We start from the raw sequence: 26,287 nt of genomic DNA, 5'->3' as shown, positions 1-26,287 counted from the left end.
GAGGGAAAATGCAGATGATTCCGCTCCCTGTTTAATTTTAGAACAGCCCATGACACACCAAATTAAGCAGGGATGTTCCGGAATCTTTGCAACCTGTCACCCAGTCTGTTTGTGAGCGTCGGGTTCATAGATCCACTCCCCTTTGCGTACACGCAGCCAACACGCTGTGAAATAAATACAAAAATCATCCTACTCGTGTTTTAATGCCATTTCCTGTAGAAGAAAACAAAGATTCTAAACGTGTGAGCCAAAAAGTTTTAGTGTTGTTTATTTTCATTTGGCGCAGAGTGTAGGGGGGGTCAACTACTTATTACTAAGAAGCCTTTTAATCCCTTTTGGCTGTGTAATAGTCTTTAAGAGGCTGCCTCTTCAATGATTCCACATTCAACTGATTTATTCAGCAATGCAAAAACTCTCACAGAGGAATTTATTGTATAAAGAGTTGCTGCACGGCACTTAATAGGATGCATTTTCACCTTTCAGTTTGGACTGTTTAGACTGCAAAATGAACACAAGTCAAAATTCTAAGGATTAACATGGCTCAGTTTTTGCTCCTTCTAAAACTTTTTGCAAAAGCAATTTATGGAACTGGAAATGCTCTGTCTCAGGATCAAACTGTGGCCACCATACGTATATACATGCCTCAGTTATGTTTGTTGTTAACTAATGATAGCGATGTGGCTAAGTTTAGCTACTTTTTTTGGAAGGTATATTAATCATGACCACACAATGGCTCCAAATTGTCCGTCACTACTCTGAGATTGCTTTTGCGTATGTGCACATGCTACATACTTATACTTATATATATTTGAAGACCAGACATGGACCCCAGTTCAGGGCTGGACTGGGACAATAATTTGTCCGTTTACTTTTTGGTTCAGACCTACAGACTTCAGACTTGTGGTAACTGTGTTAAATAGCAAAGAACTACAGAGTTAAACTATGATGATGTCCGAATGGACGAGGGAACTAATAGGTTGCTAACAGGGATGCTTTGGGAGAAAAATACATGAACAGTCGGACTCACGCAGCGCATTAATAACCACGGCATACATTTATGCAATTTAATTTGAAGCTGGGTCTATCCCAGCTCAAGGGGTACACCCTGGACTGGTCACCAGCTAAGTGCAGGGCACATATAAAAGGTCATGAACAAACGGTCATGAACAAACGGTCATGAACAAAAGAACTAGTTCTGTTTTGTGAATGAATGAACGGAATGAACAAGGTCACCGAAAATACCCGTTCAGTCCATTCAGTTGCAAATGCTTTTTTTTCATTGACTGGAGAGTCAGTTTACCGTTCCTTTTCCAGAGCGAAACTATCTGCGTGCTAGCCTGTCTTATCCTATCGTCGCACCTCGCTCTGTGGCTGGGTGTGGTTAGGTGACTGAAAGACCGAGACCGAGAGATTGACGGACACAGTCAGTGACCTTGTTTATTCCGTTCACAAAAAAGAACTAGTTCTTTAGACGCGTTCGTTCATGACCAACACACCACTAGTCATCACATGTTACGCTGTTGAGTCGGAACGAACGTGAAGATGAGTGAAAGGACTGACTCGACGCGGCTTACCGGGAGATCACAGGCTAACGACCAATTGACTGAAATGAACGGATCTTTTTACTGAATGAACCGGAATGATTTGCCCACCACTAATATAGACAAACGACCATGCGTATTTTTGGAATGTGGGAGGAAGCAGCAGTACCCGCAGAAAACCAATCTTCCAGATCTTTTGAGTGTGTTGTCAACATGCTAACCACCAGACCACTGTGCTGCATGCAGTCCCTTTAATAGTAAAAATGACATTTGGAATGCCAAAAGCCAAAGACGAAACATATCCACAGAGGTACTTCGCAGCTTCCATTATGATTGCTCACTACGTGTGCATTTGGACTGTAATTGTAGATATTATTAATGTGACAGCATGTGTTTTTATTACTTTTACTGCTTTTGTGGTGCTGCTCATAATTTTAAGCTTCCGACATGAAATGCCTTTTAACAATCTCTTAACTGCAGCACAGTTTTTATTATGACCCAACCACTTTGGCCAAGTGGTTGTTTGTTTCACCAGTGTGATAATTGCATTTTGAATGTTAGATATATTTGTTTTAAGGTGGAAAAAGGCGTTATTAGGCAGCCAAAGACGGTCGCAAAGTGTCACAATCAGCTGCAAACATTGCACTTCTGTGAGCTTGTTCATTTGACACCGCCATTGTGGTGAATTATTAATGCCCGAGACTAATTATAGGCTGATGTTACGATGGCAACCAACACCACACAACACCCTCAGCCAAGTGTGTATTGTTGTTTTTCAGTATGATATACAATATGCACAGCAATATCAGCGTGACCCTTCAGCCGCTAGTTTGTTATTCTCCATCCTCTCCATCGTTATCTGCTTGATACCGAGTCGCATTATTGGATTTGGATGACACATTACAGAGACAAATGTGTCTCTATGGCATATATTTATCATTGGCAGCTGATGTCAGCATGAATCATTGGACTTTTGACATGTTTCTGCTGAGACTCGGCATAAACATAAACGCACCAAAAAAGCAAGGCAGGAGGAAGCCAGTATCACCTGCAGAGGAGTTTAATTTTTGATGCCACTTCCACTCATTTTGACTCGCCAAATAAAAACCACATGAAATATTCATCAATAAGCTCCACTCATTTAGTCCCAGTCCAAAAGGAACTTGCTTGGTAGGAAATTAGTTGAGTTGTTGGAGAGAGAGGGGACGGGGGGGTTGAGGGATTTTGACACCCGTACCTAACTAAACACTGTTTTCTAGAAAATGGAGTCTGGTCAGCCATTTGTAGTGTGTAATACGTTTTTCCTCCAGTTGACGATTATGCTTAAACGGTCGTCTCATTACGCTGAAGTTCACCAGCTGTTTCTTGCCTGCAGGCTGCAAATGTTGACATCTTGTTTGTGTGAGAGTGCTCTTTTTTTATGCTTGAAAGATCTGCGGGCACGTGCTGTGGATCTTATGTCATCATTCTGAAATGATCTAATGAATATGCTTTTATTCTCATGGAATCTGTTGACTCGCCCTCCCCTAAAAAGTCAGCAAGACTATATTTAATTGGAATTTTTGTCATAGTTAATGCTGCATACAGTCATGGAAGAAAAAATGTCAGACCGCCCTTTTTTCTTGAGTTTCTTCTTCATTTTAATGCCTGGCATAACTAAAGGTACCTTTATTTGGACAATTGGATAACGATGACAACAAAAAATAGCTTGATTCATTCATCCATTTTCTATGCCGCTTATCCTCACTAGGGTGGCAGGTATGCTGGAACCTATCCCAGCTGACTTCAGGCGAGAGGTGGGTGACAAAAATAGCTCATTTTTTTTAGCAGTATAGCTATTGATGTCATTAAGTGATTTTGGTCATGAGAAGAAAACCATAGAAATTGACAGATATCAGCTCTGAAATGTAACTCTCATCAGCTATTTTTGTTATCATCATCATATCTGTCCAAACAAATGTACCAGGCATTAAAATTGATCAATAAACTCAAGAAACGAGGGGCATCTATAATTTTTTTTTCCAAGACTGGATTTGTGTAGTGTGCATCAGTACTTCTCAAACAGTGGGGTGGGTCTCCCTGGTGGGGAAAATGTCTTCAAGATTGGCAGGTCTTATATTTATTATATATTATCTATATATTTTCATTTATAAGCCGCTCTGGAGTATAAGTCACAGGAACAGCCAACCTTCATTCATTCATTTATTTTCTACCGCTTATCCTCACGAGGGTCGCGGGGGGTGCTGGAGCCTATCCCAGCTGTCTTCGGGCGAGAGGCGGGGTACACCCTGGACTGGTGGCCAGCCAATCACAGGGCACATATAGACAAACAACCATTCACACTCACATTCATACCTATGGACAATTTGTAGTCACAAATTAACCTAGCATGTTTTTGGAATGTGGGAGGAAACCGGAGTACCCGGAGGAAACCCACGCATGCACGGGGAGAACGTGCAAACTCCACACAGAGATGGCAGAGAGTGGAATTGAACTCGGGTCTCCTTGCTCTGAGGCCTCCGTGCTAACCACTCGGCATCTGTGCAGCCCCCAACTCACATTTATTCACTTATACAGATAAATCAAATGGTATTGTAACATATCAATTAAATGCAAATATTATGTAAATACAGTCATGTTAATAATGAATAATAGTCCCTACCTAACCTGTTTGTTTATTCAACGTATCTTAATGGAGGCTGCCAGCTGCACGAGGCAATCAAGTGTTTTTGTAATCTAATGACAACAAAGATGATTTGTTCTATGACAGTGTGCTCGCTCGCTACTGCCACTCACCAACTTAGACTTAAACATGCCGCCAGTAAAACTCCGGAATTAAACTGGAACGTCTTCAAGAGTGATCCCGTTGTCCAACCTGATTTATTAACTTGCCTTTTCTGTCTGTCTTCCTGTCTTGTAGAACCGTGACAGAATGGTTGACTGTTTGAGCAAAGTCATGCTGCACACGGTCATCTCATGCTGGCAGCCAGTCCTGGGGCTGGCCCTCATGGCAGTCTTTGTGGGTTCCTCCCTGGGCTGCCCCTCCCGCTGCGAGTGTTCGGCGCAGACCAAGGCCGTTGTGTGTCACCGCAAGCGCATGCCCAGCATCCCAGACGGAATCCCCGGAGAGACCAGGATCCTGGACCTGAGTAAGAACAAGCTGACCATGATCAACCCGGATGATTTTGTGGCCTTCCCGGGTCTGGAGGAACTGGACCTGAGTGGGAATATAATCAGTTATGTTGAGCCAGGTGCCTTCAACGCCCTCTTCAGCATGCACCTGCTCAGCTTGAAGAGCAACCGCATCAAGCTCATCCCTCTGGGCGTCTTTTCCGGCTTGACAAACCTGACTCGGTTGGATATCAGTGACAACAAGATCGTCATCCTCCTGGATTACATGTTCCAGGACTTGCACAATCTCAAGTTCTTGGAGGTGGGTGACAATGACCTTGTTTACATTTCTCACAGGGCATTCAGTGGACTTTTAAGCCTGGAGACGCTCACCCTGGAGAGGTGCAATCTCACCGTCATTCCCACTGAGGCCCTCTCTCATCTTCACAACTTAGTCAGCCTCCACCTGCGATACCTCAGCATCAGCACTTTGCATCCGTACTCCTTCAAAAAGTTGTTCCGTCTGCGTAAATTAGAGATAGACAACTGCCCCTCGTTGGATCACGTGCCAGCCAACACCCTGCACGGCCTCAACCTGACCACTCTGTTCATCACTAACACCAACTTGTCATCCTTCCCGTATCAAGCCTTGAAGCATCTGCCCTACCTTACACACCTCAACCTGTCCTACAACCGCATCCGCCATATCGAAGGCGGGATGTTAATGGAGTTGATTCGGCTCAGAGAGTTTCACCTGGTTGGCTCTCAGCTCACCGTTATCGAACCTTACGCTTTCCAGGGTCTTCGCGGGCTCAAAGTGCTCAATGTGTCTCACAACCGGTTGGACACGCTGGAGAAAGGTGTTTTCCAGTCTCCGGAAGCTCTGGAGGTCCTCCTCATTGACAACAACCCGCTTGTGTGCGACTGCCGCCTGATGTGGATCTTACAGAAAAGGCACTCCATCTTGTTTGGGGACTCCCAACCTGAGTGCAACACACCCGAGGGTATCCGAGGCAGGCCTTTCAGGGAGTTTCAGGAAAGCCTCCTGTCCTACTACGTGACCTGCACCAAGCCTAAAATACGAGAGAACAAAACCCAAACCATCACTGTAGACGAGGGCCAGCAAGCTCTGCTGCACTGCAGCGCTGAGGGGACCCCGAGGCCCACGGTGTCCTGGGTGTCCCCACGCCGCCGTGTCCTGACTGGGAGGAGCCACGGCAGGGTGACGGTCCACAACAACGGCACGCTAGAGATCAAATCGGCAGAGGTGCAAGACGGCGGCGTGTACCTTTGTCTTGCTTCAAACACCGCCGGGAATGATACCCTGATGACATCGTTGGCCGTCAAAAGCCTCGGATCACTGTACGCAAACAGGACCCAGTATTACACTGATTCCAGTAACACCACTGCCAACGGGACCACCGGCGTCACCCTGGGTTTGGACCTTAAGACTATTTTAGTGTCCACCGCTATGGGTTGTTTCACTTTCCTGGGAATGGTCTTGTTTTGCTTCCTGCTCCTGTTCGTCTGGAGCAGAGGCAAAGGCAAACATAAAAACAACATCGACGTTGAATACGTGCCTCGCTCCAAGTCCAACGGCACCAACGTGGACTCCGCGGACATTCAAGCTGGCCCTCACCGTTTCAACATGAAAATGATGTGACTTGTTTTCTAAGTGTGGATTTATAGAAGTTGGATTGTGGAAATACCCAAAGTACATTCTATTTTTTGGCGAGTAGAACCACTGCGAAAGGACGAGTGGTAGCAAAGGACTTTGGGGTCTGGTAAAGACGAGCGGTACCTGAAATCCGTGGATAACGCTTGGATACTATGTTTCAAAGAGCAGTGGGACATCGGAATTGTCTGCAGGCATCGAATCTGGATTCGGAGTGAACGATTTCCAGGAAATACATGTCATTTATTTCCTTTTTGAAATTTATACACCCAAAAAGAATGCCCTTCTATTCTGAGTTAGAGCTTCGGACTCAGCTGAACCGTGTACAGTACCAATTTGTATCCAAGCTAATAACCTTTGTTTGAGTCTTGCGCCATGCTTCTTCACACATCCAATCGATGAAAGCGACCATCGTTTCCTATGTTAAATACCTTGCCTATGTGTACCTAATGCTTTGTTACGTACACCTACTGTATGTACATACTCATTCAAAGAAATGTTCATAGCAATATTCATGGGATGCATTAGCCAAAATTGATATAACCCTATACTGTATGTTCAGCAAAAACATCCTTCAGACTTTTGACGTTTCCATGGATTCAGGAAGGGCTTCTATGGGTGATTATATGCCCCTGCTCCCCCAATTGACTCTCAAATAATAATAATAATAAATATTATTTATCAATGAAAGTCAAAGAGAAAATTTTATTTATTAATAAAGTTGAGCAAAAATCTGTCCTCAACTGCTGTTGGGCATCCAGGATAACAGCTGGACCACAACAACCATTTTGTCCTATTTTTGTGTGTTTTTACTTGCTTTAAGTGTACCTTTGCCCCAAAAAACATGCGTCGATTTTTGCTACAGTGATATTTGCATCGTTTTCTTTCCCCTGTAGAAAATTTGGACTTTGCTGTGGTAGTTCCTCATTTTGTTGTTGAATCATTTAGATTGTGAAAACTAAAAAAAGAAAAAAAAGTTCAAATAAAAAAAAGATGTATGTGAAATAAATGCAGATGTATTTGTACCAGTGACTCAACTTAATTTTATTTATTGACCACTTCAGACATCACTAATGTAACCGTGTAAGCCATCAAACAGGGTATTGGGACACACAAGTCTATAACGGGAACATTTAACTGTAAGTCAGGGACTGTATACAGCAGTTGGTAGCTGTATTGGTAGTATTTAAGCATTATATTATTTAAGCATTATAGCTCACCTCTTTTAGTTGTTTATTGTCTGCCAATGGCAGGACAACCCTCACAACACGTGTCTGTATGTTGCTAGACAGCCAGCGAACCAATGAAGAAAACTCCACATACAAGGCTTGCTTTTCTTGCTTTATGAAGCTTTCTTATAAAAAATAAGTGGTAACTGAAACATACAGAAAAAATAAAATACAATTCCAATACTGCTCATGTTGCAGGCTAAACACACATCAGCTAACAGTTAGCTAACACACATACACCAACTGCAAATGCAAGCTAGCAGTAGCATGAAGCTAGCGAACTTGACAAAACTAGTACAACTTTTGAAAAAGCAGATGCATCTATTTAAGTAAGTGCTTTTATACACCAATATACTTACAAAAAAGACGATAATTTCCCAAGAAACAAGCGTTTAGAGCAACTTTCAGCGTGTTTATGAGGTTTCCCGTTTTTGTTTCCCGTTTTGTTGTCTATATGCGAGAGCACTCTCTCGTGGCCCAAAACGATACCTTCTAGAAAAGATGTCTCACTCTGTAAACTTTTAACCTTAACGTTTTTTACAACATTTATTGGAAATTTTAGCTATTTATTACTTTCCTTTTAAACTAACTTATGAAAGTTATGAATTATTGTCAAAGTTTAGCTACTTACACTTGCTATCGTTGAATGTATTGCCTATTATAACACATCTTTTGTACGCAAATACCAACAGTTCAGAGTGACGGCAATGAGCGCCAGTGGTATTGTATATTTTTGGTTTCAAAAAATGTGATTTGGAGGGAGCTGCATAGAATCTCTCCAAGTTAAATGCACCCATTTTCGCTGCAATTGAGGCTTGTCAAAGTCCCCCCCAAAACGTCTTTGTCTGTGATTTTATAACAAGCTGCTGCCTACTGTATATTGACACAAAGAAAGACTCCTCCCCAGCATGTGGTCTTCATTCTTTACCAGATCTACATTTCATCCTTGAATCTTTGAATCAGACAGACGATGACAGCTGGGGTCTGTTGACATTATCCCATGTAGAAACTGACTCGTTTTTTGGTCTTTGTGTTTCCATGGTGACGGGCAGTGTAATATTTCATGATATTCTCATGATAACTGGCTTTGTTTTGGCTTGAACTTAGAGAAGATTGGAAGCAACTGAACAAAAGCAAAAAAAAAGTCCACTTCGGATGCATCAATATGTTTGTACCACACATTTGCTTTCTTTATTGGTTTAGTTTTTGAACCCTGTCCCCTCAGAACACATCGAAAAAGGACCATATAAACCTGCAGAAACAGGCGGGATCAAGTCTTGAGAATATGAGAGCCGGGATTTGGATGTGTGTGCTTTCATTAGTGAGGGCTTTGCTTGTGTCTCAGCTCCCTGGCGACTGTCCCCTTCGCCAAATGAGCTCCCGTGTGAGCCTGCACCAGCACCACGTCCAAAAACTGTCTGGCTGCAGGGCGAGGAGCCGAGCATGCACCGCCATTTGTCTTGTTGCTCATTCAACGGTTTGTGGATGTCAAGCTAGCAATTTACCAATAGTTCACTTTACAATAAGGTACACAAAAATAACCAATGAAGAACTAATGAGGACCTAATGACGTAGGCCCATAAATTTAGACTAGTTACTGAGGAACTAATGAAGAACTAATGAGTCGTTGTTAAGCTTATGTAGGCTCCTTTCTTATTAGCTATTGCCATTTTGTGTACTTTATTACAAAGTGTTACAACTGCAAATATTTTTTCCATAAAAACACAGATGATGTGCCTGTGGAGTAATCTGGGAACCACAGTTGCCAAAGAAAAAAACGAGACAAAAGAAATCTAATTTGTCTGCATAACTGTTAATGATGAATGTGGCTGCAAACTAATGCAAAAACATTATCAGTCCCAATATTATGCAAAACGGTCTTTTTAACGGTGTTCCAACAGTCATGTATGTCCCTAGAGCCTGTTTATGAGCACCAAATGTGAGAAAGCATTTATCATTGCTGTCTCTTGTTTACTGTACTTTCGGGAGAAGAGGCGTTTAAATGCTTGCTGTTGAACTTGCAGCTTTTTTATGACGTAATGAAGGAAAATAGTCCTTCCTAGCTAGATGAGCCCGCCCAACCATCACTTTGTAGGCTTTGCTACTAATCTTAAAATAATATTGTTCAATATTGAACAAAGCAAAATTTGTTCTCAATCAGAAATCACTCTATATTCTTTATTGCTCTCTGCTTCTACCATATTTTACTTATTGTGTGGAAATATGGGGTAATAACTATAAAAGCAATCTTCACTCGCTAAATGTACTGCAAAAAAAGGTCAGTAAGGATAATTCATAATGCCGCCTACAGAGAACATACTAACTCCTTATTTCTAAAATCACAAATACTTCAACTTGCTGATATAGTTCATCTTCAAACAGCTAAAATAATGCAAAGGCTAAAAATAAGCAATTAGCTAAAAATGTCATCCAATACTTCTCTACAAGAGAGGAGAAATATGATCTCAGGGAAGAAGTACATTTGAAACACTTCTATGCTAGGACTACGTTATGCTAGCCATAGAATTTCAGTATGTGGAATCAAACTATGGAATGGATTGAGTAAGGAAATCAAACAATGCACAACGATGAGCCAATTCAAGAAACAATACAAGCAGTTGATGTTTGCTAAATACAAGGATGAAGAGTCTTGAACCAGTCATGATGTGCTATACATATCACTATATTGACACTTACTATGGTACCCATTATGGCATTGCTCATATCACCTCCTACTTTGGTACGTGACAAAATCAAATAAAAAAACTATATTATGAAAGCAGGAAGTGAACAAATGTAACAGTTACTGATTGTAAAAGTACCAGATGGAGGGGTAGGATTTAATAAGCTTTGCTTCTTCCTACTCCTTTTGGACATGTGGAACTGTGAACTGATTATGTGATGCATTCAATTGTAATCTGATGCATGTTCAAATTACCATTACCATAAAATAAAGCCCAGAGCGCTATAAGCTATCAGGTCGCTAACCTAGTTGTTTGCTGTTGGTATGTGAATGTAAAGTTAGCTTTGCTAGTGTTATTAACATTGTATGTGATGTACGGCATTTGTTACGTGCACCCTAGTGCAACACTTTGTTGGAGACATGCCGGGACAAACAAAGCTCATTAACATTAAAGCTACAGACACACATAAAGGCAGACGTATTCTCGGTAGGGCTGACGAGAAAAACTGTCTAAATTCCAGCATCAAAGCTCATTTTTGGACTGCACACTTCCAATGCACTCCTCGGGGACTTCTACATATTTTCCTCACTTTCATCAACACTGAGTCCAAGTCCCTTTTGTCCCCATATCAACCGTCCTGGTGACTAAATGACACTGAATGTTGCAACATGAGACTTTCTGTCAGCATGTCGTTGTCCAAATGCTTCGCCACCTGTGCTGCCAAGATTGACTTGGCCTGAAGGTTCCATCCGGCGTCCCGCTGCTCTTTTGTCAAGTAAATGAATAACACGGAAGAATAATGGCCGTGGTCTGCTGTGACTTACTGAGTGTATGAAATGAACTTATTTGCTGTGCACTTGCGTGGAGAACCGGCTAAGTTGTTCTCGATGGAGAAAGAGAGAGAAACGATCAAAGCTGCACCCCTGGGCTTTGTTACATATCCAGTTAACTCGCAACGGACCTCCGCTTCCCTCTGCTGTCGTCGGCCCTCTTGGCAAAGAGCCGCACGAACTCGACTCGTGTCATCAAACGCGATCCGTCTTCATTTGTGTAAACGTCATGGCCTGTTGTCGACGCACGGCGAGTCCAAAAGGAGCAAGTGTGCTTTGCGTCACAGATCGTCCGGCTCTCGCTTTGTTTTCAAGGTCTGTGCCAACATGACTGGCCGTTCAGCCTTGTATTTGTCACACTTGAAAAGTGGAGTCTATTTTTCTGTGGATGGAGCATTCTGTTATTCTTCACCTCAATGTCAGCTTGTCTTTATTGTTGAGTTTAAAGAGCACAACGTAACATCTCGGAAAAATTATTCATGACACATTTGATTCAACTGAAAACAAGAGAAAAATAAATTAAATGGAAGGCAATAAGTTGGTGTTTAATTTACTGAAAGTTTCTAATTCTACAATTAAATGAAATTAAACGCAATGATTTTGCCGGCCTCCGTATGTTGCCATGTGCTTACGTGTCCAGGAAGGAGAAGTTCACTCTGTGCATTAGTTCTGCACCTAGGCACTTCAAAGACCAAAGGTGTTCCATAGAACAATGGCCGAACAGAGTGAGACCTCCTGTCAGTCAAATTGTCACTTTGTTTCTGTAGGGTTCCATAGAACAATGGCCAAACAGAGTGAGACCTCCTGTTAGTCAAATTGTCACTTTGTTTCTGAAGGGTTCCATAGAACAATGGCCAAACAGAGTCAGACCTCTTGTTGGTCATAGTGTCACTTTGTTTCTGTAGGGTTCTATAGAACATTGTCCGAACAGAGTGAGACCTCCTGTTAGTCAGTGTCATTTTGTTTCTGTAGGATTCCATAGAACGGCCGAACAGAGTGAGACCTCTTGTTAGTCAGACTGCCACTTTGTTTCTGTAGGGTTCCACAGAACAATGACCGAACAGAGTGAGACCTCTTGTTAGAGTGTCACTTTTCTTTCTGTAGGGTTCCATAGAACAACGGACGAACAGAGTGAGACCTCCTGTTAGTCAAAGTGTAATTTTGTTTCTGTAGGGTTCCATAGAACGGCCAAACAGAGTGAGACTTCTTGTTAGTCCGAGTGTCACTTTTTTTTCCTGTAAGGTTCCATAGAACAACGGCAGAACAGAATGAGACCTCTTGTTAGTCATTGTCACTTTGTTTCTGTAGGGTTCCATAGAACAACAGCTGAACAGAGTGAGACCTCCTGTTAGTCAGATTGTCACTTTTTTCTGTAGGGTTCCATAGAACAACGGCCAAACAGAGTGAGACCTCCTGTTAGTCAGTGTCATTTTGTTTCTGTAGGGTTCCATAGAACAACGACCAAACAGAGTGAGACCTCTTGTTAGTCAGACTGCCACTTTGTTTCTGTACTCTGTACTCTTTTTCACACAGCAAAAGAGTGGTGTAGACATAGCCCATATTATAAAGAATACAAGATGGATGGAACTCGGAATATGTAAAATAATGAAACCGCTGCGATTGGCTGGCAACTAGTCCAGGGTGCTTACCCAGAGTCACGTGGAATAGGCTCCAGCATACCCCCACATTCCAATACATTTGAGAAATTTGAGAAAAGTGTTTGAAAAGCCGAAAGACTCATTTTATCTTGTCTTGGAATCTCTGGTTTGAGTGCCGCCCTGTAGAGGTGAACAGTTTAGATGTTGATTAAAATAAAAACAACTACCGTGCCAAAAATAATTAGTTCCTGTGGGAAAACAACGTGGCGAAAGGATGCCCCACATTTCCAGTGTCTCCCAGATGGATTGTTATTGAACCTTGAGACCGGTGCGTGTAATATAATGATAGATTGCATGTTTTTTTATGAACCGTATTCGCGTGTTTTCCTCAATTTGACCGGAGAGGCCTTTCAGTCTTTTGAGAGATGGTCACCAGAGGCTATGAGAGCCAGCGGCTATTAATGGTGGACAATTAATGCTGCTTTTAGATTCCGGTGGACTTTCATTCTTATTAATCCTCACAGTCTCAGCTGCATTAAAATTCCAAAGATCCACTTATTATTTAATTTCCTTTTCATAACCAAGATGAATTATGAGCTGATAAATCACACACTAAAAACATAATGCTCATTTGTAAAACAGTTCTTTTTTCCCGGATTGGAAAAACCATCAAATACTGTAATTCAAAGAACGTTATCATGAATGGAGGTGCTACTGAATGGTTACAGCATATGTAAATATGTAAATGTATATGAAACCCTAAAACCTTATTGGAGGTGTTTTAATAACGGGCAGAATAGGTGTTTCCCGTTACATGCATTCATGAGTTGTTTATTTTTTTTAATCAGTTTTTATACATTCACACAGAAAAAGAAAGATGTTTTTTGGAGATAAAATTATCCATAACCGAATAAGGCTCATATGGACCACTTCATTAAATAATAAATTTCACCTCCCCTTGCATATTCATTAATCTCCATTTATGAAATTCCAATTGAAGGTTTAAAAAATGTGTTGAAAGTAACTCAGACAGAATAGAATCATACTTTTTGGAATTCCGGGCTATGGATATCTCTTCTGATGTCCTCCTGCAACCTCCTGAAGAAAAGAAGAGAGTCAGCCCCAATGGGCTTTTCCACCTTTTATGTGTGATGACAACAGCTGAGAATTGTCTTTCACTGATGTGGCAGCCTTTCATTAGCACCTTTTTCTGTACAGAATAGAAGACGCACGGCCAGCACAGCACATCCTATCTTTGGCCTACTCACACCTTTCTGTTGCTCATATCAGACTGCTGATTATGTGAATGTTCTATAACTTTCTTTAACGAAATGTTCATCTACTCAGCTAAAAATAATAATAAAACAGTATTTCTATTCTATAATTGCAACGTACTAAACTCCTTATTTCTAAAATCACAAATACTTCAACCTGCTGATATAGTTCATCTTCAAACAGCGAAAATAATGCATAAGGCTAAAAATAACCAATTACCTAAAAATGTCATCCAATACTTCTCTACAAGAGAGGTATTTCCTAATAACAAGAGGCTTTCCTAATATAAAAATATTAGGAAAGCAGGAAGTGAACAAATGTAACAGGCGGGGTACACCCTGGACTGGTGGCTAGCCAATCACAGGGCACATATAGACAAACCATTCACACTCACATTCATTTTATTGTATATATAAATAAAATTATATTAAAAAAAAAACTATATTAGGAAAGCAGGAAGTGAACAAATGTAACAGTTACTGATTGTAAAAGTACCAGATGGAGGGGTAGGATTTAATAGGCTTTGCTTCTTCCTACTCCTTTTGGACATGTGGAACTGTGAACTGATTATGGGATGCATTCAATTGTAATCTGATGCATGTTAAAATGAAATAAAAACCATTACCATTACTATTACCATAATTTGCTTGTGATAAATGTTTGCTAACAAATTGATAAAACAGTATTTATCTTGCAGTTTGTCTCTTATAAGGATTGTGGATGATGGCCCAAATTCCAAAAAAGTGCAGTTTTCCTTTAAAGGTGATTTAACAGTAAACCGTGAACTGGTAAGTAGCATGTAGCTTATGCATGACTGGAAAATAGTAACAGCGTTCGTAACAATACTACTGGTCTTCCTCTTCTTCTTTCTCTTTGGGCTTTTCCCTTCAGGGGTCAATCTCCTCCATCCAACCCTGTCTTCTGTGTTCATGTCGTCTTTCAGCTCTAAACGCAGCGTCCTTCTACCAATATATTCATTAACTCTCCTCTGGACATGTCCAAACCATCTCAGTTTGACCTTTCTGACTTTATCTCCAAGGCCTCTAACATGTAATGTCCCTCTGATGTACTCCTTCCTGATTCTATCCATCCTGGTCACTCCCAATGAGAACCTCTGCATCCTCATCTCTGCTACCTCCAGTTCTGCTTCCTGTCTTTTCTCCAGCGGCACTGTCTCCAGGCCAAACAACATGGCTGGTCTCACCACACTGCTGGTAAGTAATTGAATTTTCCACAGTGCTCTCCCTTAGACATCAATACAACAGTAGCCGCCTACTTTGTTGTCATGACCTTTACATCAGGCCTCCTCGAAGGCCTTGAAATGTTGTCACACATGTTAGCGCTCAGGCCTCCATTGTGGTGTCCATGACACAGGTGGCACATTCAAAGACTTTCTTCTTCCGGTTGGTATTTGTGTTGTCAAGGCTGAGCAGTCCATTCATTGAAAAGACACTCCTACATTTCCCTCAAGTAGCCATTTTTCCAATGCAGCACTTTAAAAAGATGCGGGGGTTCTTGCCACTATGAAGTCTGGCAGGATGAACCGAGCCTTAAACTGAGCCTCTACTTAATCTGCACCTGGGACAAACAAAATGGGTTTTGTCGACAGATTGTCTGCCAGCGTGTTTTTTTCTGCAAATCTATGGCATCTATCTCCTTCTGGGAACCAAACAACAAAATAAGAGGTAATTCTTTGGAGTTTCAGTTCTAAAGCTAAGCTGCTAACCAAATACTGTATGCGTACATCAGATGTCTCTTCTAATGTCTTTTTTTTTTTAATGAACCAACCAACCAATCTGCAACAATGCTACCTGATTTATAAATTAAAAAAAAATGAAATGAAAAGAACAACATTAGATTATCACCTGTTGTTAAACAAAAAAGCACAGCAACATCACAAAGCTTTTAGTAGAAGCTTTTTAGGTGGTAAAACAGCATTTATTTGTGTTATTTTATTGCAAAACAAGACACTTCTAGCATATCTGGAAATGTGTGAGTAATATTTGACAGGAAACAGCACATTTTGCACATAGCATATTTTGCAACAGCACATATCACTATATTGACACTTACTATGGTACCCATTATGTCATTGGATGCTCATATCACCTCCTACTTTGGTACATGATAAAAAATAAAATAAAATAAAAAAAAACTATATTAGGAAAGCAGGTAGTGAACAAATGTAACTATAGCCACGTTTACACGAGGAGATTTTCCTCTTTCCGAATGGAATCTTTCCAAATGACGCACCAGAAAACCGTGTATACATGGAAAGGAATATTCCAATCTCCTGTCTACATGCACCGCTATAATCAAACGGAATAGTCAATGGGGCATGCGCAGTAAAACGTAAACAACATCACGTGATTCATCAAAGATGGCGGACGAGAGTGTGATTACCACGGTTGTTGGGTTGGGACAGTTGCTACGCTTTTTTTTTTAAAGCAGCAACTTGAACGTTCAGTTCTTTTAAAGTTTGTATCAAAAACGAATTTTCCGCTGTAATCCAGTGATGACTGGTCGCCACCATTTTCAAAACCTGAGAGATGTTTGCGTGTTACATCACAGCTGAGCATGCTCTGAAAGAACGCAGTCTGACAACTTTCCGATTGAGCGCGTACAAAATACCTCAATCAGATTGGCGAAAGGAATATTCCACCCCTGGGAATCCAATTATATATTCATTCGGATTGGCACTTTTCTTTCGGAATGAGGTGTATACAAAAGTTACATTCTTTCCGTTTCCACAAATAACCCGAATGGAATTGGAATATTTGGGTCCATGTATACATGGCTAGTTAGTTATTGTAAAAGTACCAGATGGAGGGGTAGGAATTTTTTATACAACACCCAATATTGACAGTTACTATGGTACCCATTATGTCATTGTATGGTCATATCACCTCGTACTTTGGTACGTGACAAAAAATTAAAAAATTTAAAAAAAAATTTAAAAACCTATATTAGGAAAGCAGGAAGTGAACAAATGTAACAGTTACTGATTGTAAAAGTACCAGATGGAGGGGTAGGATTTAATAAGCTTTGCTTCTTCCTACTCCTTTTGGACATGTGGAACTGTGAACTGATGATGTGATGCATTCAATTGTAATCTGATGCATGTTCAAATGAAATTAAACCATTACATGTTGAATAGCGATATAGCGTCCTGAATGAGAAGTTTACAGCCAGTAGAAACAAGGAAGTGATACTTACTCTATTGAGAGCATCATTGTTTGTGGTGGAAATCATCTCAGCACAAACATTAGCTTTGATTTGTAGCTGGTTGATGATGGAGATGATATTAAAAGTGCTTTGGTCCGCACAGGGCATCATTCATGCTAGAACCGCCACTGGATATAGTGATAACTATCGATTATTAGACCTGCGAGGGCCACTAATACACATTGAAAGAGCTTCTCCGTGACACAAGAAATAAAACTAGCTTGAGTTTTTACAATGACGAATTCAAACAACAAATACCGGATCCATTTCTCACAAAATGCCTTCACTTGCCAGCACATTCTGAGCAATGCTGTCATGCAACAAACCTGAAAAAAATGAAAAATAAACCTCAACCTCCTCCTTTGCAAACAGACGCCATTTCCCTTCCTGTTCTAAACACAAATGTTTATAGCGACGCTCCGCACCGCTTTGAAGACTTTAGCTTGCATCCGACAGCTGTCACTTCCCGCTACTGTGAACGTGCACGCGTGATCGGCACTCGTGTACTGTCGTCAGGTTTGATCAGCTCCCTGACAACTTCACCCGCGTATGTGACAAAGTACAACACTAAATAGGTCATTGTGGCACGTTTCCAGCAAAGCTTTTAGATGAACCCGCAGCTTCTGTGGCTCCTTGTCGCTCATTAGATGACATCAAGTGGCTGCAGTCACTCGTTTTTTTTAAAGTATTTTGCGTTTTTTTTGCAGCTGGCATAAAAAAAGATGACAAACACATTTTAGTTCAATCATATATGGTTTAGTGTGTGTCACATTGCAAACATTGTTGTGTTAAACAATGCCAAAGCATTAGATAATGAGGTTAAATGTTCTATGGACTAGTTCTGGACTGGTTCTATCTGGACTTCCTGGTATGGGCTCAGGAAACATGGACATACGTATCTGAAAGCCCTCGGGAGCGCTTGGGCTTGTGACCAATCACAGCGGAGTGGTCGTACCTGTGTGTACACGTATACAGTCATGGAAAAAAATGATTCAACCACTTTGTTTCTTCAGTTTCTCAGTTGCTCATTTTGATGCCTGGTACAACTAAAGGTACAAATATAAATATATATTTTTGTAAATACAGTGTTATAGCTATTCATGTAAGAATTTACATATTTATATATTATTATAAAAATAATTATATATTTATGTTATCACCATTATATCTGTCCAAACAAATGTACCTTGAGTTGTATCAGGCATTGAGGGAACAAACTGTAAATACAGCGTTATAGCTATTAATGTAAGAATTTATATTTTTATATATTTTTATATATTTTTATATTTTTTTATATATTTTTATATTTATGTTTTCACCATTATATCTGTCCAAACAAATGTACCTTGAGTTGTATCAGGCATTAAGGGAATAAACTGTAAATACAGTGTTATAGCTATTAAGAGCTATGTAAGAATTTCTATTTTTATATTTTTATATTTTTATATTTTTATATTTTTATATTTTTATATTTTTATATTTTTATATTTTTATATTTTTATATTTTTATATTTTTATATTTTTATATTTTTATATTTTTATATTTTTGTTATCACCATTATATCTGTCCCAACAAATGTACCTTGAGTTGTATCAGGCATTAAGGGAATAAACTGTAAATACAGTGTTATAGCTGTTCATGTAAGAATTTATATATTTATATATTTATATATTTATATATTTATATATTTATATATTTATATATTTATATATTTATATATTTATATATTTATATATTTATATATTTATATATTTATATATTTATATATTTATGATATCACCATTATATCTGTCCCAACAAATGTACCTTGAGTTGTATCAGGCATTAAGGGAAGAAATAAAATGAAGAAACAAGGGTGGTCTGATATTTTTTTCCATGACTGTCGCTGATAAATAAACATTAATTTAGAAACTCCTCATCAATTAATTAGCCAGAAACTGAAACATTTCTGGTGGAATTGACTTTGTCAGGAAGTAATAATTCTTTCAGCTGCATGCTGCATCACATTCGCTCCTTTTAGCATTCGCTGCATTTGTTAGCATCCTGGTCTCCTTAGCTGCTCTTCCTGAGTATTTCTTAAAATGCAAATGAAAGACGTTGGGGGGGCACCGTGCCGTGACCTGCAAACAGAAAGCGTCTAAAACAACAGCGTCTTTTGTCGCAGCTTAACTGTCAGGCGTGATGCCAGGACAGCTGCACTCGTTTGGCCGACTTGCAGCCGTCACGCCACGAGCCGGGCGGGTTGATGAATGGCTGCCAGGGACCACGAAATGAGACGGGCTTGAGTAACGGATGCCACTTCCGGGTCATCCAGGTGGGCTGGCTGCTGAACTCCATAATGACTCGCTTGTGCTGCTGTTGCCAAGCGGAAATAGTGCAGAACAACAACAGCAAATACTGTACATCACAGGTCGCATAAACCTTAGATTGTGCAGACACATGCTGTGCCTTTTAAACGACCTTGGATAAAAACGATCCATGTTGGTAGCGCTTGGCTAACTGCTGCGTGTACCCTGTCATCCATTATTGATGACTTGTGAATTTGATAGTAATGCTGCGTCAATGCACATGACCAGTCTTGGTTATCAAGAAACAGTTAAAGTACATATTTCTAGTATTAGTATGTATAAGTATTAGTATAACTCCGGTTTCCTCCCACATTCCAAAAACATGCTAGGTTAATTAGCGACTCCAAATTGTCCATAGGTATGAATGTGAGTGTGAATGGCCACCAGTCCAGGGTGTACCCCGCCTCTCGCCCGAAGACAGCTGGGATAGGCTCCAGCACCCCCGCGACCCTTGTGAGGAAAAGCGGTAGAAAATGAATTAATGAATGAAGTATTAGTATAAGTATAAGTATTAGTGTGTACATTTATATGTGGGATGTCCAACCCCCCCGTTGTTGTGGTTTTATTTGTCCAAATATGTCAATTTTCATTTTAAATATTCATTCATTCATTTTCTACTGCTTACCCTCACAAGGGTTGCGGGGGTGCTGGAGCCTATCCCAGCTGTCTTCAGGCGAGAGGCGGGGTACACCCTGGACTGGTGGCCATTCACACTCACATTCATACCTACAATTTGGAGTCGCTAATTAACCTAGCATGTTTTTGGAATGTGGGAGGAAACCAGAGTACCAGAGATGGCCGAGAGTGGAATTGAACTCGGGTCTCCTAGCTGTGAGGCATGCGCGCTAACCACTCTGACAAAACAAAAGTTGAATATTTTTGGTGGGTGTGTACCAGAGATGGCCGAGGGTGGGATTGAACTCGGGTCTCTTAGCTGTGAGGTCTGCGTGCTAACCACTCGACCGCCATGCACATCTTAAATATATATTTCATCACGTAATATAATGACTTCATACATGGTTCCATAAAAAAAAAAAAAAAAAAAAAACATTTGATTCCCTTCCCTCTGGTTTGGTTATGTTGCGTTCAAGTACAAAGTTAGTGGTGAATAAAAATGAGCTCTGTAACGATCCACACCAAAGCAATGAGGTTACATGTGTGAATTCAAGTTAATCCTCATATTGCATTTGTTACACTGTGTTCCTCTTAAATGTCTAAGATTAGACGTACGCCCCTGGGTCGACATGACTTATTTATGAACAAAGGAACCGCATTTGGCACCCAGTGTTCAAATGAAAGGAGCTTCACAAAGACGCATTTTAAATGAAGCAGGGCTCCCGTGTGTGTGTGCCTTTGTAATGGTTTACAAATACAGAAAAGCACCTTCTAACAGGGAAATAAACCTCCCAAAGACATGAGTATCACCTTTGCACGAGCCGTCTGAATGATATGAACTGTGAAACATCATTTCCATCATATTAAATATTGGCATGACTGATGAATATTGAATATATATGAATATATTGAATATATATCATAGAAAAAAAACTTTGACAGCTACTATGGTACCCATTATGTCATTGTATGGTCATATCACCTTGTACTTCGGTACGTGACAAAAAAATAAAAAAAAGAAAAATAACAAAATTTATTAAAAATTTATTAAATTAAAAAATTAAAAAAAAACTATATTAAGAAAGCAGGAAGTGAACAAATGTAACAGTTACTGATTGTAAAAGTACCAGATGGAGGGGTAGGATTTAATAAGCTTTACTTCTTCCTACTCCTTTTGGACATGTGGAACTGTGAACTGATTATGTGATGCATTCAATTGTAATCTGATGCATGTTCAAATGAAATAAAACCATTACCATTACAATTGACTCCACTGAACACAGGTATTCGGACACTATTAGATCCCCGTCAACATCAAATAAGTCACCTTTACATACCTATTATACTTGTAGTGTATACTTGAGTGTAGAAGAAGGACAAAGGAAAAGTCAAAAACCTACCACTTCCACATGGAATGGGAGGAGAACTGTATGAAATAGTGTAATAGTTTTTTTCTGAGTCTGGTTGAATAATTAAATATTCGAATTTGTGGTGAAAACATAGTGTAACCTATATACAGTAAGTACACACATAATGCAGTACAGTATTACAGTCATAGTATGAAACTGAAGCTCCACTTCTACCCGCACTCATCAATTACAGCTTCCGTCAACATTCGTCTTTTCCTGCCGTCTATTTCGAGTCCCGCTCAACGGCACAGATTGACTTGCGCTGAGTGACAGCCATCACTGAAGGCCTTCAGTGGCAAGTCAACGGCTTCCACAATGCTCCATTACTGGCTGAGTTTGTGCTGAAAATAGCGAAATGATCTTTGACATTCGTCGATTAAACAGTCGGAAGCTCGGGATTGTTTCTGTGGCGGCTTCCTGTTTGTTTTAACAAAAGCGACTGCTCTATTTGCTGATGTACTTGTAGCCAGCGTGTTCTCTTATTAGAACAAACGGGAATTGTAATGTCAGGTGACGGTGGCGAGCAGCACATCAAAGGACGGGTGACGACATCGCTGTCGTTGGAGTTGTACACCCATGTGAACTCGGTCTCTACTTCACCTTTTATGGTCATTTTTGCGTGACAGTTCGGATGATAAAGCCCAGTAATCCTTTGTCAAGGAAGGAATCGGAGCCACTGGAGAGGCTGTGACCTGCGTTGATTGGAAAGAAAATAAAAACGGCAGCCTCTATTGATTTTCACCTCACTCCGTCAAGGTCATTGGAATAAGTGTGAAATGGAACTTCTTTAATAGAGCCCTGCTGATATATTGTCCATCACATCGGGGGGTCCACATGGAGACCTCCATGGTGGTCCCTGAGCACATGTGGGGTCCATAAAGGAGGAGATAAATTTTAATTCAGCAGGAGATTAAGCGGGAATGTTAATATGGCAAAATGCTGACGACGTGAGGAACCATTCAGATTTCCTTTTTCCTCGGCTTGCGTTGTCCTTCTCAAGGTCAGACTTTCATGCAGTTGACACATGGTAAGTCACTTTGTTCAATGTTATGCCACTTTTGGAAATTAATAACAGACAATTAATGTGTGCTAAAAACATATCATTTGATAGATTCGACTACATTTGCATTTTAAATGAGCTGAAATACCAAAACCAGTGCTGAACAAAAAGAACATTAACACTCTTCTCAATTTTGTCACAGAACATCTTGACGATACCCAAGACCTTTGGGAAAATACGAAAAAAATTTAAAAAAAAAACTTTTTGGAAGGTGTGTCCCATTACATCATAGTATTCAGAAAAAGAACATCACACCAATGGTAAAATATGGTGGTGGTAGTGTGATGGTCTAGTATGAATTTCGCTATCAAGCCAAAAAATACTGAAGGAGGGTGTTGGCCATCTGTTGGTGACTTCTGAAACCGACTTCGGTTCTGCAGCAGGACCATGATCTGAAGAAAAACTAAATGAAGACTTTGTCAAAGTCCTGACCTGAATCCTATTGAAATGCTGTGGCATCATAACACATCTAATCAGTATTTGTTAAAAGCTAAGGGTAAAATTTAAGGTTTAGAATAGTGTTGTGAACGAACCGGTTGTTTTGAACGGGTCATTAACGTGAACAATGGGAACCGAGTCGCTGCTGGGAACCGTTCTTCACCCCCCTTATGCTTATTAGATTTGCAAATAGCATTACGCCACATGGTGCACAGTGACTTAAAACTTAATACATTTAAAAATGAGCCAAATGAGCCACTGTTTTGAACGGCTCTTTGAAAGGAACGACTCACCAAGATCCGCCTAAAAATCTAAATACTGCTTTAAGATAAAGTTGAGTTGATAAAACAATAAAAAAAACATGAATATAAATTGAAGTTTGAATTAAAAACAATTAAAAACATTTAATCTGGTAAAGATAGGGTCCTCCCTCAAAATGGATGCCTGTGATGTCACTGACTGAACTACAGGTGTGGGAGGACACACATTTTCTACCTGTGGACAACATGGATGTTTTTTAATGCTTTTTATTGCAAATTAATGGACAGAAAATGGATTGGAGAGTCCTGGTTTTCAGTGTAAGAAACCTTACACTCCTTTGATTCACGGTGGCTGTTTACAAACAGCTGCTACAACCTTAAAAAGGCACTTCATGCTGGAAAAGTCTCCAATGTGGCTGAATGACAACAATTCTGCAAAGATGAGCGGGCAAAAATTCCTCCACAGAGTCTCCACAAGAGACTCATTGCAGGTAATCACAAATGCTTGATTGCAGTTGTTGCTGCTAAGAGTGGCCCAAATCACTTTTTTTCCCTTAATAATAGTTTCAGTATTTTTTTTTATAAAAGGTACAACATGCATGTACAGTTTGTACACATTTATGTCTTTATGCTTCACTGCTAATGTTTTTTTAGTGTTTAGATTTCACACTTTGTTGAGCGGTCCTTGAATGCAGCGTGGATGTGTGCTGAGACTCAAACATTGATTTGGCTACGGTTTGGAAACACTAGTTTCCACAACACAAATTAATATTCAGAGTCACTGACACATTTGTAGGTTAAATAAAAGGCAAATAAAGTAAAAATATTAGCAAGATTGAACTTTATCTTTTTCTGTTCCCGGGTGCGTTCTTTCAGCGAATGCTGAGATGTGACGTAACACGCAGCTCGAGACGTTGTTCGATTTAAAAAAATGGAGGCGAGCAATCGGCACTGGACTGCTAAGGAAAGTTTGTTTTTGATTCAAACTAAATTTCAAGACTGGGCGAATGAAAAACTGTCAATACGGAGTTATTCCAACAAGTGAAAGAAAAACTGGAGGAAGTCGGTATCACGTGATGTTGGTGTTTACGTTTTACTGCGCATGCCCCATTGACTATTCTGGTTGATTATAACGACGCATGTAGACACGCGATTGGAATATTCCTTTCCATGTATACCATTGCTTTTGGAAAGGTCATTCGGAAAGAGAAACACTCATGTAAACGTGGCTAGTGTCTCGCTTTCCTTATCCAACTTCCCAACATCTTTGTGTCTTTGCACTCCTCGTACCCTGTGGCAGCCTAAGTAGTGTTGTGGCGAGGACGTTCTCCCCAGGGAGCCATAGAGTCCTCCTCATGCACTGGGGAGTTTGACGTTGTCACTCGTGAAGAAGCAGCCCAAAAACAAAACATACATCTTAGAAATTTAAATTGAATTACTGTTTATATGCTTTTTTTTTAATACAAATGCACATCAAGAGTGATGAACAACAAAGAACATGCCGTCAGCCCCATCTTCCATCACCTTGGGAGTACATCGAACTTTTCCTGTTTTTTTGTCACTCTTCCTTTAACAATATTCAAAGAAATGTTTTTATTTATTTCCACTTTACAGCACATTTCACACTCCTGATTTGATTCAGCGCCTCCTTTAGCCTTCGGATTTTGGAAAGCAAGCAATATCAGGCCTGGTTAGTGCTTGCATAGGAAGACCCCCACTGGAAATAGCAGGTAATCCACACTCGTACGGCGGGCTATACTTTTGCTTTCTCTTTCCTGTCACTTAACACTAGTACAACAACATGCAATTCAGTTATCATTTGGACCCAAAACCACTGCTTCATACCAACACAATCTTATCAGTAGCATCGGAGAAAGCAAACTGCAGTGTTCCTAAATTCTGGAAATTCTGGCAAAACACTATTTGTGTGTGGTTGTTGGGGTCGCCAGGTGATTCTGAGTACCTCATAGGGTCAAAGAATATTTATTTCAACTCTTAGTGGTTATTATAACTGTTCTATTCATACTTTATGCTTTTATGTAATAACAAACGGTTACAAAATATCATACAGATGATGGCTTGGTAAATAAAGTCGTGTACTAATTGAAATGTTGCCAGTCATAAATAAAACACAAATATTTAGAGAAAGTTGGAGACCCCTGCAACATGGACACTCAAGGTTCAACTAAATTAAGACATTAATTATATTATTTTACTGTTATTTTTGTTATGTTGAACAAAAAATCGAATTAATGCTAATTGTATTTCTCTGTGCTCGTATTACTCCAAAACGTGCATCATATTAAATTCAGGCTTGTGTTAAATACAACAATAAATATTTCACCAAAATAAAGGCAAAAAAAGAAACCAAAAAAATCATAAAATGTCATATTTTACAGCTATTTATTTCACTGGAGTCAGTCATTAACTGTGCGAAAACCCACTATGAGCTTGTCAACCCATTGAAAATAGCAGGAGGTCATTACTCAATTTAACAGTCTGACTCACTGTGTCTTACAAAGAGATTTTACGCAAAATCATCATGCAGCAACTTAACACTCAAAATGCAGCTGGGAAATATACAGTAATACGGGTTTAAAATAAAAAAAACTGCTATTTTAACATGCATTTTGTGCCATCAAGGTATTTAATTGGATACGGTCCCCTCTCGGGGATGATGGGCTCCGGCCAATAGCACTCATAATAAATAAATGTACAGTTAATCCATGGGATTGGGATTGGCAGCATAAAACTCAAAATCAGCATCCCAACTATGTACTGTATATATGTAGATTCTATATATGTATTTTTAGAAATGTATAATAATGTATGTTTGCCTATGTGACCAGACATTTGGTACACACTGTATAGCGTGAAAAGTGTTAGCCCACTTATTAAGCTCAATGCATACCGCTATTTTGGTTCGCAAGGTCAATGCCACTTTGTGAGGCATTCAGTTACAAGACATACGCTTCCAAAATGGAAAAA

The 26,287-nt window shown here is 40.0% G+C and overlaps 1 protein-coding gene across 4 annotated transcripts in view; it reads left to right on the top strand.

The window, feature by feature from the left end:
- lingo2 (leucine rich repeat and Ig domain containing 2) overlaps positions 1-18,520 on the top strand; it is a 250,011-nt gene extending 231,491 nt beyond the window's left edge. For all 4 annotated transcript variants that reach the window (XM_058054395.1, XM_058054378.1, XM_058054387.1 and 1 more), the window contains one exon: positions 4,462-18,520. In XM_058054395.1, the coding sequence (XP_057910378.1) occupies positions 4,474-6,315 (1,842 nt within the window). In that variant the 5' untranslated portion in view covers positions 4,462-4,473 and the 3' untranslated portion in view covers positions 6,316-18,520. The remainder of the gene's footprint in view (positions 1-4,461) is intronic.
- Positions 18,521-26,287: the final 7,767 nt, after the last annotated feature.

Source organism: Doryrhamphus excisus, chromosome 2 (assembly GCF_030265055.1).
Source record: "Doryrhamphus excisus isolate RoL2022-K1 chromosome 2, RoL_Dexc_1.0, whole genome shotgun sequence".
NCBI classification, from domain to species: Eukaryota; Metazoa; Chordata; class Actinopteri; order Syngnathiformes; family Syngnathidae; genus Doryrhamphus; species Doryrhamphus excisus.
The sequence above is the reverse complement of the archived record's forward strand: the minus strand, read 5'-3'. Positions and strand labels throughout refer to the sequence as shown.